Source organism: Triplophysa dalaica, chromosome 24, assembly GCF_015846415.1.
Source record: "Triplophysa dalaica isolate WHDGS20190420 chromosome 24, ASM1584641v1, whole genome shotgun sequence".
NCBI classification, from domain to species: Eukaryota; Metazoa; Chordata; class Actinopteri; order Cypriniformes; family Nemacheilidae; genus Triplophysa; species Triplophysa dalaica.
In genome coordinates, this window is record NC_079565.1 from 7,953,424 (window position 1) to 7,969,931 (window position 16,508).

Here is a 16,508-nt window from a genome sequence, read left to right on the forward strand (position 1 = left end):
GAGATACTAAGTCATTATTATGACTTACTAATTCAAAAAAAAATCCCAACCCTGGGGGAAATGGGCTTCCATACTTTAGCATGGAAAGCAGATGAGAAACAACTCAACTTTATTTATATAGCGCTTTTTACAATTTTCATTGTTACAAAGCAGGTGTACGCGAGACATATTTACTGTAAGCAAGTCAATTAAAGTTATATATCTATAAAACAAGAAAAATGTGAAAACACAGAAAACAGACATACCCACATACATGAACATGTACTAACACACATATACATATCCACAGACATAGACATAGACACCCATACACAGACAAGCATGCGCGCACACAGACACGTACGCACAGTGAAAGCACACATGAAAGCTAAAGAGAGAGAAACACTGGTCATATATACAGTATCTTATTTTAGCTCTGTTGTTTTATTTGTGCTGTAACTTGTAGCTTGATTATTTGTTCTTATTTTTATTTGTCATCAGTCCCTTTTCCCTGAACATAGCACTAACCAAACCGAAACTGTGATCCTTAAACCGCGACATAAACCGAACCTTGAGAAAATTTATAGGCATATTACCCTTCATTTTTAGGCATATTTGTTTATTTTGGCCCGATGCCAAACTTACTTGCCGACCCTTGGCCTAAACATTCATGCAATGTTGTCAAACCAGAGAATGAATTTATAGTGCCAACTTTATAATGATAGAATGTGCAGGTGCACTCCCGTGTTGTCACGATAGCATAATTCTGTTATTTTATTTTTTACTCTTACAACTTGCACTGTGTTTCTGCCTTGCTTTTGGAGCATGTCCGCCCCCTGTTTAAAAAAACATGTCACCACACACACAGACCTAAATATAATTGTCAGGAATCAATCTATGATAAAATCCTAAAGGGGGACTCTTAAGGCCCGCCTGGACCACATCAGGGTCCAAAGAGGGTATGGAGTGCGGGCGAGGCGGATTCTGCCTTCTCGCGCCCCTTAGGAACCTGACGATCCGGTCATGCTGTTACTTTAAATGTTCTTTAAACGGGTTCATTTCTGGGGTTTAAACCCAAAGGAGCATTCACATTTTCCAGCCATGGTTTCCACTTTCAGTTAAAAAAGGTCCAGGAATGGCATTACTTGGGGAAACGTTTGTTTCAATATATGCAAAAAAATTGAACTGCTGGAGACTAAAACAGTTGACTGATTTGCATAAATGTTGTTGTTGCAATGACATCACTGCGCACAATGACGTCAAAGTTGATCTATGAGGAACAACTGTGTGTAATTAATTTTGCAGAAAAAAACAGGAACTTCTAGTAATTCTAACCACAGATCTCATTTGACTCATGTTTTGAAAATTCCTGTTTTATAAAACCTGTTTGAAGCTCCTGAGGGAATCCAGTGAGAATCAGTCTCAGACCTCCAGGTTGGCACAAAAATTACCATCATGACTGAAAAGCTCTAGTTTTCTATTCAGAGTCAAAAAAAAAGTTCTGAAAACTTTGGGTCTTGAACATAAATTTGTGAATCTCTGCTAACAAATATAGTCAAAAGCATAACTGAATTATCTATTCACTGTAGAAACACTGTAAAAATAACAGTTTTCCATAAAATAACGTTTCTCCTGTTTTTCTTGTAAATTTGCTCTTTTGTTTGTAATTTTACGTATTTTAAAAATATCTGTAAAATCTCTTAATAAAACAGTAAAATTACAGTTTTGACATAATGGGCTACATGAAAAATCTGTGTAAAATTACGGGGGGGGGGGGGGGTGTGGGTATACAGTATAAGTAATAATACAGTCCACAAAAGGAAAGTGCAGTTTTCAGATTACAATAAGCACACTTTACTTATTTTAAATGCTGCAACCACCAAGAAGTGTTATTTCTCACAGATAGTTTTAATAAAATGTACAGTTAAAATTGAGACTTACTCTACATATTTCATTTAGTGACACTTATTGATTAGATTATAAATGTGTCTTGGTAACACTTTACAATAAGGTACCCTCAATGAATAATTTTTAAATCTGTTCATTGATAATTAATAAGTCATTTACAAATGAATCATAAAGCAGTTATTACTGCATGAATAAAATGGGGATTCTAACGAAATACCAGCCAAATAGTGAGCAGGTATGAGATAAACAACATAACACCCTACAATGTCCAGTCTGACACCCTATCTTACAAACAACATCAAGATAATAATGAATCTGCTTTCGAGTCAAATAAATAATGAATTAAACATTCATTAAGTATTTAAAAATTGGATCACTATTTGGCAGGTATTTCGTTAGAATCCCCTTTTTATTTATGCAGTTAAAACTGCTTCATAATGAATTTTTAAATTAGTTATCATTAATGAACATATTTATAAATGGTATATAAAGGGTACCTTAATGTAAAGTTTACCTGTTTCTTTAACTACCAAAGAACAATATTTCAAATAGAATTGTCACAGCCCTGTTTCTGTTACAAAAACATATAATATTTTCATAGCCTTGTGAAACGCAATAAATGAAGAGGCAAGAGACGGAGATGCATCGAGTCAGCTTTACTTTACACTTTTCTATACATCACACTGAACAGCGAGTGTGTTCAAAACGGCCACCTCGCTTTAACCCGGAACTAGAACGAAACATAACATCCCTCCCTTAAAGGTACAGTCCCTTCGTGAATGTTTCTGTCTTACTTGGGGTCACCACAGCCTGTTCAAAAATATCTGACCATGTATGTCAGGGGTGTCCAATGTCGATCCAGGAGGGCCACAGTCCTGCAGAGTTTAGTTCCAACATGGTTTAACACACTTGTTTGAAAGTTTCTAGTCTGCTTTGTGAGACCTTGATTAGGTGTTCAGGTGTGTTTGATTAGGGTTGAAGCTAAACTTTGCAGGACACAGGCCCTCCAGGACTGACTTTGGACAGCCTTGATGTATGTAAACAATGCTCTGTTGTTAGCAGAACTTGTCAGCAAGAAGCTTTTTACAGCAATTAACTTTTATTCTTTATAACTTTGAACCATTGGCTTAATTTCCAGAGTGAAATTGGATTGTTATTGAACAGAAAATTGCTTAGCCCTCATTAAGAGGCATCTATTTCTGTTGAGAACCCAGTTTGTACCGATACCCCCCACCATCCAATTCTCCTTCGCTGGCTCTCCTGCCACAATCACATGCTACAGTGACTTTAAGGACCCAGAAAGGCCAGCCAAGGCATTCTCAAGACACCTCTGCTTGCTGTGGTTCTGAAATGTTGTTTTACAACAAATCATCACCATGAGCAACTGAAGGAACAGTGCGGACCATATGTAATTGTACAATAACATTCATTGGAAAGCAAAGAGTCACATCAAAACATGAGATAGGGCATCTAAAGTTTTTTTGGTGTGAAATATAGTAATGTGTTATATGGACTACAGGGGACCGGGGATCACCACCAAACAACAGAGACTACAAACAACAAATGGGATCAAATAACTGAAAGCCATCACAAGAAACTAAAACGCACATTACAGGATCACCAGCTATCTAACTCAAATAGGAGACAAAGGGCATCGCTCAAGGTCCCCGTATCCCAGACACTCTCCTTAAACAAAACCAAATTACAAAGACGATGTAGCATCATTTGTGGTGTTTAAAGAGCTGGATCGTGCTGTGTATTGACTGAATGAGATGACCTCAGGGTGACATTTGCTTGCCGTGGGCAGCGGCCCAGCGCTGTTAGTGAATAACTGAGGAATGTGACTTGTTATAAATACAATGAGTGGTCTACAATTTCTTTAAACTAACAGATTACAACAACGAACCACCAAATGGTCATCTGCCGTCAGCCTTTTTGACAAAGGAATGGTTCAAAAGAACTGCTGCCCTCTAGTGGTCTGAAGAAAAATACATTTTTTTCCCAAAATACTGGAGTATTTATTTTGTAGCAATGATTTCTAAAACAATGTTTTGCACTAAAACATTTCAACAGTCCAATAAATTAGGATACATTATTTTGAGAACATTCATTATATTTGTTAATTTTTTCGCAATTTAATTCTAATCTATCATAAATATTAAAACATTGAAATCTGTAACCATTTAGCTCAAAGTGTGTGATTTGAAGAGGACAGTCATAGTAAAACCAAAAATATGCCTGAGGAACACTGCATGCCATTTTATCAGACTCTCTGAGGTAGAGCAGTAAGCACAGATTGCAAGAGTCAGTAGTCTTGTTCGACATGATGCAGCGCCGCAAGACCGGATAGGTGGATGACATCAAAGTACCACAAGAGCAATTCGAAACCAAATGTTTTATGGTTTTTCAAATCGCTCTCCCGGTGTTTTGAAGTCATCCACCTGTCGAGAGTCCCCACACAGCCTTCTGAATTAATTTAGACGCGAAAGCAAACAACTGGTACATCTGTACAGAACACCCCTTTATCATGCGTCTGATGGGGCATGAGACAGAGGAACCGACTGTTTTTATGAAGAGACAGTTTGACCTTTGACATTGAAAGTCAAACATAGCTCTGAAAACAGAGGAGTTGGAAACACCTGATTCTAGCGGGGGCAAGTTCAACAGCAGCTCAGACTCATCTTTCTGGGACGGTTTTTAAAATGCACTTTATCTCGGAGTAAACATTGTTCTTCAAAAAAACAGTACACACAAACTCATACCTCTGAAAGGTGCAACACCAGCTTAAGGCCACAGTTCTTGGCTTTTTGAAGTACACATGAGTCCTTACGAAACCTCATAAATCCAAATTCACATTTTTTCATCTAATGGAAAAAAATGCTGTACTTTTAAAATGATTAAATACTTTTCAACAGCTTTTATTGGTTAGATGTTTGCAAAACCCAGTGACAAATATAAAGGGTGGTTACTCATAAAAACAAACAAAATCTGAATGATTTTTAATCTTTGTTTTAATTTGTTTGTGGGAATACAATCTTTGTGCCATTCTTACAGTATATGAATAGAAATGGATGTGTTCTGAAACATATAATCAAACATATTTTTTATTACTATTGAAAATTATTATAAGGTATTATCTGACCTGGAACCAAAAAGTAGACTCTAAAAAATGCTGGGTTATTTTCAACCTAACCGTTGGGTTATAAATTAACTCAGGCTGGGTTTTTTTAAAACCATTGTTGATTCAAATATAAAAAAATCTTGGTAAAATTAACCTGGCATTTAGGTTTGATACTTTTTGACCTAATGGTTTAGCAGTGACTGACATTGCATGATATAAAGACTTCATTATCTCAAAAAGATACAAAAAGATACCAGCAAACTGATGTAAAAAGACGGTGCTAACAATTATTGATATACTAAGACAAAAAAATTGATGGAAGGAGAAACTTCCAACTATGAAAATGCGAAAGTAAGGGAAAATGTGTATTAGGTCACATTGTGATAGACAACAAATTGTATACAAATTGTTCTTACATTCACGAGGATTTAAATTGTATAGTTATCGTACCAATATGGACCAAAGCGTCAGTTTGTTGAAAAATAATTGCATGTTGTATAGAGTCAATTTACACTAATTGATTTAAACTCAGTGGCTTTGAAGAATGTTGCACTTACTTACAATCAGACATCTTTGTGTTTATCTGACTGTAAAACAACGTATTTCCAGACGCTCTCAGTACAGTTTATCATTCAAAGCGGTTTGAAGAAACATTCCACCTACACAGACGTGTTAAAATGCATGACGCATTTCAGAGGGATTTAATATGTTTGTAAATAAGATAAAAGCGAGGGCCAGCCTGCAGTCACTTAGATTAATACAGTGTGATTAACATTTCACTTGTAAATTCCATAATAAATAAACAAACAACATTTTAAAGTAATAACTTCACTATGACAAAACGTGAACGACAGGTTCAGTTTCGTAATATAACTTCGGTGGCCTCAGTACAAATCATTAAACGGTTTGGAGTAGTTGAACAGCAGATAATCCATGTAGTAAAAGTCATACACTCTCTGTCTCTCCGTCACGTTTAACTGTGCAAAGTATCTCCTCATAATTTCCGAGGACGTTCTTTCTGCGTTAGGGTTTCTGTCTTTGAAAGTAGGGAATGTTAAATTGGACGGCGCTCCAAAGCTTCTCAAAAGGAAGTTCGCCTCTTCTTCCATAGTCTCAAATTTTCCAATGAAGTCGTAATCCAGCAGGCAGGGACTACAGAGCTGGGCTACAGGCATCCAGTGGATGTCCATGCCGACCGGCCTGTGCACGTCTAACAAATACTGGATGAACTCCTTAAAGGTGACGCCCGCTCCCGTGCTTAAAGCTACCTGAGTGGCGTTTCTACGATATCTAGAAATGATGGCTTTCCCAAACACGGTGTGGTAGTATGATTCTGGATTCTCGAATTTATCCCTAAAAGCAGACACTAGCCTTTCAAAAGGCTCCCTCGGGAATATGACTTTGGTGTAGGTCTTTAAACGTTGGATGATGCTTATGTGATCAAAGGAGTCCAGGCGTTTAAGGTGATTCCCGTTATGCACTTCATCATGTTGGATCTTCTCTGTGGAGGGCGCGAGACCTTTGAGGACCATGAGCACCCGCTTCCAGTTAGAGCAGCCTGCCTTTGGCACCTCACAGTACAGGAGTTTGTGTGTGTCCTCCACAAAAATACGCGACACCTGCATGCGGGTTACAAACCTTTTAGTGGCCCCACCTGTGTATTTGGCACAGACTTCCCTCATAAGCCTCTGGCGTACCTGCTGTACCTGAGTAATCCGCTCGGTGCTGTCACGGTTTTGGCCAGGAGGGTCAGTGTTGAGCGGCTGGATGACCGGACTGCTCTTGAGAAGTTTATGGTGACCTTTTGTCACATGGGCAGCGGTGATGTATTTGGGATTGAGTAGAGAGGTACGCCTGGCCCACGGGAAGACTGTAGGTTGAACTGGGTGGGCAGGGCTGGGGAAGATGTCATCTGTTGGATAAGACGACTGCGATTCATTGTCAGAACAATCAGAACACTGTTCCTACAAATGAAAGAATAAAAGTGTTATCGGCAACAATATTTACATCAGGCAGGGTCTTATTTTAAAAGAAGACAATTTTTTTCCTTCGTGCTTTAAAATGTTTCAATGTTCAGCATTATAAAATGCAAAAGGGATTTTTTAAGTGTTGTGTCTCTAATGGCAACCACCAAGTGGTGCCAGTGTACAAAAATTCAGCACAGCCTCTCACAGCTCCATTTTTCCTTAACCAGAAATGTTCAACCAAACTGAGGATGCACTACAACTTCAGTTTTGAGCCAAGCAAATGCACAAATTATTTTACAAACACATTTGCATACTTTTTGTATACGATATATAAATATTTTATTAAAACAGCTTACTTTAGAGGTAGCTTACAGTAAACAAAAATTCAACTCAAGTCACCAGGTGGTTTCACCAGCCTCAAAATGCATAAAAAAACCTTTGTCAGACGGGATAAAAAACCATACCTTTCTCACAGGCTGTACTCGGTTGAATATGACCTGAGCACCTGAGGGGAAAGAAAACGACAGAAAATCAGAATGACATTTCGGGTTTATCCATTTTTGCAACCCGTGTACCATGAAAGTGAACTTTTAGCCTCAAGAATTTCACTGGACTGCTTGTATTATAACCACACAGCCATATAACCTGCAGCCCGTTGTAACGTATTAAAATAAAGACCCATATGGCTCGGTGAAGTAGTGTCCTTGCCCTTGTTTTCCTCATTGAACATGTACAAAGTAAGGAGAAAGGGCAGGCGAGCAGGCGGGCGGACGCATGAAGGGTTATAGGTTACACTAACCCAATCTACAGGAAGAGAAACCAAAGTCGTTCGAGGAGTGCCATCATTTATAATATATATATATATATACCAAACCGCTGAACAGGTTTAAATGTCTGTGTTCTGGAACTTTTTGTTTCAAGTGAAGTTTCACTGTCAATGATTCAGAGTCCACAGAGACATCTGTCATTGACTGGGTGGGTCAGATCAGAGAGTATGAAGAGACAGATCAATCAGCACAGGAGATATGAAGCTGAATAGATTATGGGACTTCTTTTTCAGGGCACTATCAAACTATTACTTGTAATGCAAAGACTGAAGCAAGGCTTCAACTGACGAGAGAGCCGTAGGCTGTCTGGTTCAGATTGCCTAGGATATGTTGTGGCCTGCAGGGAGCAGATCACCTTCTAGGTGAGGAGGTGGAGGTGTCGGGTGAGTCATCCGAGTCATCTGTGAGTCATCCCTGAGAGAGGTGTGTGGGCACAGAACTGCCAGACAGGATGCTTACGCAGATGCGCTTCTGCGTAAGCATCCTGACCAGCAGCTTGAGAAGGTGCCTTTTCAGGGTCTGCAGATCTGGTGAGCGCGGCTGTGAATCACCCAGAGAGAGACAACCCTTTGAAGTGGGCTTTTGGGACGGGACAGGACCGTCCTTGAATGACCTCCAAGCATGGGGATTAGCCCGAAGGTGTTCTCGGTCCCCCTGGGGTCTTCCCGTAAGGGCCGCTTTGGCTCCCGCCGCGGCTGCTGACGGGGTGGTGGTCTCCTCTTTGACGTTTTCTTCCAGTGGGCCAGCTGAAATGAGGGGGGAAGAGGAACATCGAAGAGGACCAGCAGCTGGGGAGCAGACGGAGCATGGAACCTCGACAGCATGAGAGGGGGTCGAGTCGCGGCAGGGGAAGATATGCTTGATATCCTCTGTCTGCTTTTTACTGTCGAGGTCGACATTATCAGCAAACAGCCCCCCTTGCGAGATGGCTGAGTCGAGAAGGCTTCCAAGGGGCATTTACAAGTCCTCATTCACTTCCGGTATACATGGCACTGATGGGTAGGCGCGGCTTGGAGCCCGGGAAAGCATGGCCGGCATTTTTTTCGACGTCCGATTTTTCCTGATCTCGACCCCCCGAAAGAGGGAGCTTCAAGGAATTATCACGGTTAAAAATGCCAGTCAGTCACCCTCCAATGTTGCATTGGGCATCTTATCATCACGCGCCGTTTCCGAACACGTGATTGAGGGACAAGACAGAAGGACTGAATAACCCTCATGTCACCCTCGGTGCTCGCCGGAGCGGACCGCAGGGCCGCAGCCAATGCTGTCACGAAAAGGGGAGCAACACCTGGTGTTGGCTTGTTCCCGGGGATGACAGATGCCCGTGACACAACGTCTGAATCGTCCATCGCCGGGCAGGACGTATCCACAACGGCTGCCTCAACGTGCTTGAGAACCCAACACCCGTGGACATCTTGTAGTTAGGAGGGAAGGCTCTGAAGAACAAAAGGTAAATGAATGAAGCACACCGGCTTCCTTTTATACCGGACATCCGGAGACGGAGCCCGGCATGCAAATTTCATTCGCCAATTTCATTGGCCTTTTCTAAAAGTAGTCAGAGTTGATAGGTTCTCAAGGGGAACCCCATCTGTCGGTTCGACACAACGTCGAGAGGCCGACAGAAAGGGAACTGAAAAAAAAAAAAAGTATGAATGAATGGTTCCGTATACTGTGTTAGGTTATATGAGACTAGTCTTCTTTTTGATTGCACTTATGCTTTTGTTGTACTTATGCTGTCCTAATTGCTTCCATTATCTACCCCACTTGTAAGTCGCTTTAGATAAAAGCGTCTGCTAAATGACTAAATGTAAATGTAAATGTAAATGGAACTGACAATATCAGCTGCTTTTGATGGCTCAGTTGGGACAACGTTTTAAAGCCCTGCAGCATATCCATCCATCCATCCATTTTCTACCGCTTATCCGAACTACCTCGGGTCACGGGGAGCCTGCGCCTATACCCTGCAGCATATCACTTAAGATAAAGGGAAAATGGTAGTAATCAAACACGGCTTTAGTTCTTTCGTAGGCAGCCTGAGAAATCACCTTGCCAAATAAATGTGATTTTGCTGTATTCTGGCGTCGCGATATTTGCTGCATATTTAAATGGGTTAACTTACACAAAGTTTGCATTACTTAGAGCAGTGGTTTTGTTAAATGCTGAAATTATAAAATAGAAAATAATGACTCATATAATCATGCATCAGCAAAATAAAAAGTCTTGTCAATCTTTAAATGGCTGCTCAGTTCTTTTAAACATATTCATACAGACCTTGACTCTGTTGTTGAAGTGTCTCTGTGAGGTCCTTTAGGTACAGAAAAATGAGTCCTCCACCAGATAAAAGCAGCAGAAACCAGAAGAAGTGGGGGATTCTCATAACTGCTGAGCGCAGGAACCTCCGCCTTTCTCCACAGCTGTTTGCCAGCGTTCTACACATCACAGCATGTGATGCGCGGCCCTGATGGTGAGACCCACACATCCTTAAACACAACACACACCAAGAAAAGCAATGCCTTAGCAACTTAGAAAGTCATGACTGCAATTTTTTTTGTTAGCCATGCTGGTCAACAAAAAGACTTTTGAAGGTGTATAGAAGATTCATCATAATGATTACATAACAAACTAAGTTATAAACTTGTGCAGTTCAATCAATCATTTAATATTGGATTTCAATTTTTTGCTAAATTTTTCGATAAAAACAATCCCAACTGGGATTGTAAAGAAATGTAATTTTGCAGAATTTGACGGTAAACCTGTCAAACTACAGAAAATATTATTCAAACTAAAAAACTGTTAAAATGGCCAAATCTCCAAATCTGATTTAGTACATTCTAACTTAAATGCATTTATATAAACTTTGTGTAATGAAACTGGGGGAGAACCCAAATGCAGGCAGGCACGGTGGTGAAGGGTTAACAAAAAGGTTTTTATTTTAAACAAATAAACACAAAACAAAGACCCACGATGGGGTAAAAACAGGAACAAGAAATAATATACAACCACTGGACGAAGACTGACTGAACACTAGACTAAAAACACGCTTGAACATTAACTAGATTAAAGACTTACTAAAGACTGGATAACATGGGCAATGGCAAGGGCAAGGGCAAGGGCAAGGGCACAGAATACAGGTAATCCCCTGACAAGGCACAGACAGGAAAACCCATGCAATGACCGACACAAGACAATGAAACATGAGGACTCTTTAAAGGGAACAAGCACAAGATAATTGATAGGGACCAGGTGCTGAGGATTAAACACTAATGGGAATGAACATCGAGTTTTCACCAGAAGAAATACGTCCTTTTGTCTTCCCACATCAAAACACTGAAATTGCAGCTCGACGTGTACAGTCGTGTCTTTGCAGGCAATCGCGGCCGAGCTGATGGGGGTTAGATTTCTTAAACATCCGCTTTGAGTAAAATCAACACGTGCACCTGCTCTTTCGTGATGCCCCACCAACCGTAAAGGTTGTGAGAGGTTGATGTTAGAGCATATACTATACCTACAAAATGATAAAGCTGAAAGTTCAGTGCCAAGCTGGATATTGTCTCTATGAATTTGAATATATAGAATTCGCTTTTCAAGGACTACAGAGAACGACTGGAATCAGACTACAGTCCTCTACTTCCCAGGTACATGATGACACCATTCCGAGTGCTTTTAATAACCTCTGCCCAATGGAATACTCCAAAAAGGGACAAGACCTTCCTCAGAGAAGAGGAAGAGCCGCTGAAATAGTGTTTGGTTATCAGAGATCGTAAACATTTGACTGAGCTACGTGCTAAACTACTTTCACTATCATCACAGTCCTACAGCTGGTAATAAGAATTCAGCTACACACATTCTAAGGTAACCAAAGGTCAAATAACAGCCTCTATGACTTTAACATCGGCTGTGAAAGCTGTTCTGATATTGTGTGTGTGTGCGAGCATACCTCTTAAACACTTCTATGAAAGTCCTTTGAAATCCACCTTTCAAATGTCTCCTAGTCAATCTGCTTGTTTTATTATCCAACTCGGGTCCAATATAAAAAGGCAAAACTAACGTTTCTGTTAGTCCCTTACGCTTATGTTGAAGGAGGAAGCTGGGCCATACCTGACAATAGCCAAAATAGCCAGTTTAAGCCAGTGAGCAAAAACCTAGCGACCCTTAAAAAGCCCTAGCAACAGCCCAGCACATCATATGACCTGTACAGTGATTCCCAGTCGGTATTATAGCATTACATATAATTTTTTTATTTTATGCTATTTTTATGCAGTTGTCTTTTAAAAGTCCAATTTATTGACAGAAATGTAATATAAAATACATGTCTTCAGAGGTGTATAAAGACTTATGCGTAATGCTTTTATTACCTTAGAATGAGCGATTTATATCTACACAACCATGGGTTCCCTTACATGGAACTCAACATGTTGTTTCTACCGTGGCCCTAAAAGGACAACAGAGCGTGTTTCCTAAACACGTCATCTCCTTCAGCAAAAAAACGATATGTTTGTCCTCTGTCAATGCCGTAGTATGTCGAAAGGGAGGGGTGGAGTGAGTTGTTGGTTGCAAAATCACAACCTCAATTAAAGATGACTCTAAAATCTCCACATTGCTCATTGAAATTGCCTGGCGATTCATAACAAAAGTCAGGGAACTTCTGATACTGAGAATAATTGTGTTTTCTATGAATTATAAAGAAATGAAAACTATTTTAAATATTTGTAAAAAACGAATTTTCTGCTTTTACAAATGAACTCTTAAAATAATGACTCAATCTTTAAAACCTGATATTATTGATTAAAAGCCTTAATTTCTCCAATAAATCAATAAGGATACCATAAGGAACCTGTGTACAACAATGCTAATTACAGAAAATCATATACTTTCATGTCTGATTTCCTTTTCCATTTAAGCACGTAAACACGTTGCACTTGTAGCGACATCACAAGCTCACAAAGACCAGATGTGCTTAAATACTCGATCCCAAATTAAATCTCTGCATTCACATTAACAATAAATCAATTTGGTCACACTCAAAGAGCGTTCTCTGCACAATATTGAACAATTACAAGAGAAGTGATGATATTTAGAAGTACACTGATTGTTTGCATGCTTGGAATACATTAGCATAAACGTTTTTTTTCTTCATCTTTTAAAATTAAGAAGGGCTATATCATTTTATAACTCTGTCAAAACACAGATCCCTCCTGGTTAGTCCGATCTGTTGAGTTTTGCCTAGAATCATATTAAATATGTAGGTTAATCAATATCACTGTAAGACCCTCCGTTGTCTCTGATCCCCACAGTCCCTGCACACATTTCTATTGTTGATCACGCATTCTTCATTGTTCAGTATATTTAAATTTACTTTTGAAATTGTATTACCCTGATGAATCAGTTTTCATCAATTTGACTATAAAAGACAGATTCAGCGTGAAAGTGTTGCTTCTTAACATATTAGCAGACAAAACAATTGCAGACATAATCAACAACATTTTTTTGAAAGCTCATGTCCCCATATCCATATAGATGAGATTAACTCTCCTTTCGAAATATGATCTGAATATTAATGGTATGATTAACTAGGTAGGGCAGATTTATGTTAAAAATTAATTTATAATAAGCAAAGCACTGATTGTTTATTAACTCACCACACATGGAGATCAAATTATGTCGGAGGGTCTGAGCTTTTAGAAACATGTGGAAAACACAATGGCGTCAAAACCTTTGCAATACTTATGATATCGACAGTCCTTAAAAACCAGACAATGTTAGTGAATTAGTGAGACTAAATATACAGTGAATGTAAACCACAAGAGAGCATAACAGCAGGTCTGCTCTTCTAAAGAGGAAAACATCAGAGATTTTGATCCACATAAGATTTTATCCATATTACCTTCATTTAAATGTAGTCACGAAACAGAAGGACTCAAATGCAGGAGTAGAGAAGTAAAAAGGTTTAATAATAAAAAATCAACAAAAGTAGAGTAAAAAGAAACCAATAAGACGGCTGAGCAGAAATGTCTGTGGAAATCCGAAAGGAAAAACGGACGTGTGCTGCCTGCGCATACGTCCGCTGTACCGAGCTGGCTATATCCCCGCCTGCGAATCTTGGACAAATAATATTAAACTGACAGGTACATGGGTGCACAAAAAATAATACGGACAGATGAGACACGCAGCCCCTGGAGTCAGGTTGACTTCGCAGCAGGGAGGGGTAATGGAAAAAACAAAGTGCCCTGTGTTGCTAATAGTGAATGCGCACGGGAGAGTAGAGGAAGAAAACAAAAACAATAGGTGTAAAACAGAATGTGACAGAATCCCCTCCCTCAAGGATGCCTCTTGGCATACAGTGGCGTACAGTGGAAATGGTTTATGAGAGCACGGTCCAGTATGTCGCGAGTGTAACGGAGGCAAACTAGTGTAGAGCTGTGCAGTATGTAAAACCTCACTTCCCGACCTCAAGGACTCTCTAGCGACAGACGCTAGAGACTGCGGTCTTTAGCCCCCTCGTTAGAGCGCACGACTCCCATGCCGAACCGACCCGGTTCGAAGCCCGCCTGGTGCAGGTGTGGTTCGTTCCGGTTACACGAGCTGGAACCCAGCAACTCTCCTCTGGACCTTACCCCGTATAATCCCAACCCCGTATCCTTATATCAAGGAGTCGGCGTAACACGTAGGCAGGCAACCCCTCGATGAGACGGGGAGGCGGAGGTCTTAGGTTGGAGAGGGGAGAAAATGATGGGTTTGATCTTAGACATGTGAAAAACATGGATGGATGCGCTTGAGCGGAGGGAGTTTGAGGTCAACCGTTACTGGGTTATGGGGTACGGAGCGATGAATTTGGGCCCCAGTTTACGTGGCGAGAAAACGCAAACAAGATTTGTCAAATGATTTTCAGAATAAATCATTCACTTTTATTTATTTTTTTATTTTTTTATATGTCTAGATAATGTCTGTACATTAATTTATTGCACAATTCATCATGCAGACACGGAGGGGGATGTCTTTTTATACAGGATCCTAGATGAGTAGGCTGCATTAATTCGTAGGGAGTTAAATTTACGTCGGGAGGGGATTTTTCCACGTATCCATATTTATTTGTATATATGTATATGTACAGTATATATATATATATATATATATATATATACAATCAGGTCCATAAATATTGGGACATCGACACAATTCTAACATTTTTGGCTCTATACACCACAACAATGGATTTCAAATGAAACGAACAAGATGTACTTTAACTGCAGACTGTCAGTTTTAACTTGAGAGTATTTACATCCAAATCAGGTGAATGGTGAAGGAATTACAACAGTTTGCATATGTGCCTCCCAGTTGTTAAGGGAACAAAAGTAATGGGACAATTGGCTTCTCAGCTGTTCCATGGCCAGGTGTGTGTTATTCCCTCACTATCCCAATTACAATAAGCAGATAAAAGGTCCAGAGTTCATGTCGAGTGTGCTTTTTGCATTTGGAATCTGTTGCTGTCAACTGACAAGATGAGATGCATCGAATCATGAGGTACCAAAATATTCCCACCCCTAATAAATATGACTGGGTGGACCGCCTAAGTAAATCCATTGTATGGGAAATGCTGCAAATATTTTTTTTTAGAGGATAACTTATATGTAAAAATTGAGGATAAATTCGCTAACTAAACCTTACATCTGTCTGTTAACTTTTCTCTGAAGGCGCAGAGGATAACAAATCTGTACTGGTCTTAAAGATTCTTTTGGATGGAGTGGCACTCACCAACACTTGGTTGTACAGAAAGATTCAGTCTGGAACGAAGTCAGATCTTTGTTGAGCTTGAAGTTTCAATCTGGATTCAGATGAGGAGCTCTATATCTGGGTCACAGCACCAAAATTGTAGGAAACTTTTTCCTTGTCGAAGCAGAGACCAGAAGACGTTGGGATATCTTCATACAGTCATCAAAGTCTGACTATAGCTCAGTACGGTAGAATTCATACCTTTCTAGGGGGAGGGACACATAGAGGTGGAGACAATCTGAAGAAAGCATGTACAGGAATCACCCTTTACCAGAATTGTCCGCAGCCCTGATCTCTTCAGCATACAAGTGTCATTCAAATGCAGAGGTTAAGCAGCAATTCTGGCAAATGCAAAAAGCACCGGGACCAGATTTTAAAAATAGAATGTGTGAAAAATATTTTACATGCCGAAACAGGACTGGTTTTTATTGTTTGCACAATTTCACTATGGTTACAAGAATAATAATTTGAAAAATAATAAATGTTAAGCATTTGGCCTAGTCAGCAACCGCAGGTCCTCAGAGGGAGACTGGAGTGCCAGTGCAACTAATCAGTTACCAGCTAATTGTCTGTAAAAAAAGCTAGATAATGCGGAGGACAGCAGTGGCGTAGAGATAAGAAAACCAGCTTGTTACACAAGTTTAGCTTGAAATATGGAAGGTGAAATTTAGGAAAAACACAGTTCATTAAGTGAAACTGCTGTAAGCTACCTGCGATTTAGTAGCTCTGTACACATCAAAAACCTAGAATAAAATCCATAGTACTGTGGACATTTGAAATGAACTTTACTTTGAATAAATATGTCATAATGTTAAAATAAAACATTGAACACATGTCTATAGGTTACAGTATGTAATTAATCCTAGTGTGGAACATAGGCTTGTTTTACAATTACTTAAAGTTAATATACACTGTGGCTTTTGGCAGCCTGTTATC

At 39.7% G+C, this 16,508-nt stretch overlaps 1 protein-coding gene across 7 annotated transcripts; it reads right to left on the reverse strand.

Moving 5' to 3' along the window:
* Positions 1–4,880: 4,880 nt before the first annotated feature.
* Positions 4,881–16,306, reverse strand: LOC130413788 (carbohydrate sulfotransferase 8-like). Of its 7 annotated transcripts, none has more exons than XM_056739218.1 (5): positions 15,555–16,306; positions 10,074–10,282; positions 7,440–7,480; positions 6,715–6,972; positions 4,881–6,627 (listed from the first exon to the last, which is right to left on the reverse strand). In XM_056739218.1, exons 2-5 carry the CDS (start codon positions 10,279–10,281, stop codon positions 5,893–5,895), a joined length of 1,242 nt encoding a protein of 413 aa, XP_056595196.1. In that variant the 5' UTR covers position 10,282; positions 15,555–16,306; the 3' UTR covers positions 4,881–5,892. The 7 variants fall into 7 exon arrangements, with proteins under 7 accessions (XP_056595196.1, XP_056595195.1, XP_056595194.1 ...); XM_056739217.1 differs by having other exon boundaries at positions 6,706–6,972; XM_056739216.1 differs by having other exon boundaries at positions 4,881–6,972; positions 10,074–10,260.
* Between the last annotated feature and the right edge of the window lie 202 nt (positions 16,307–16,508).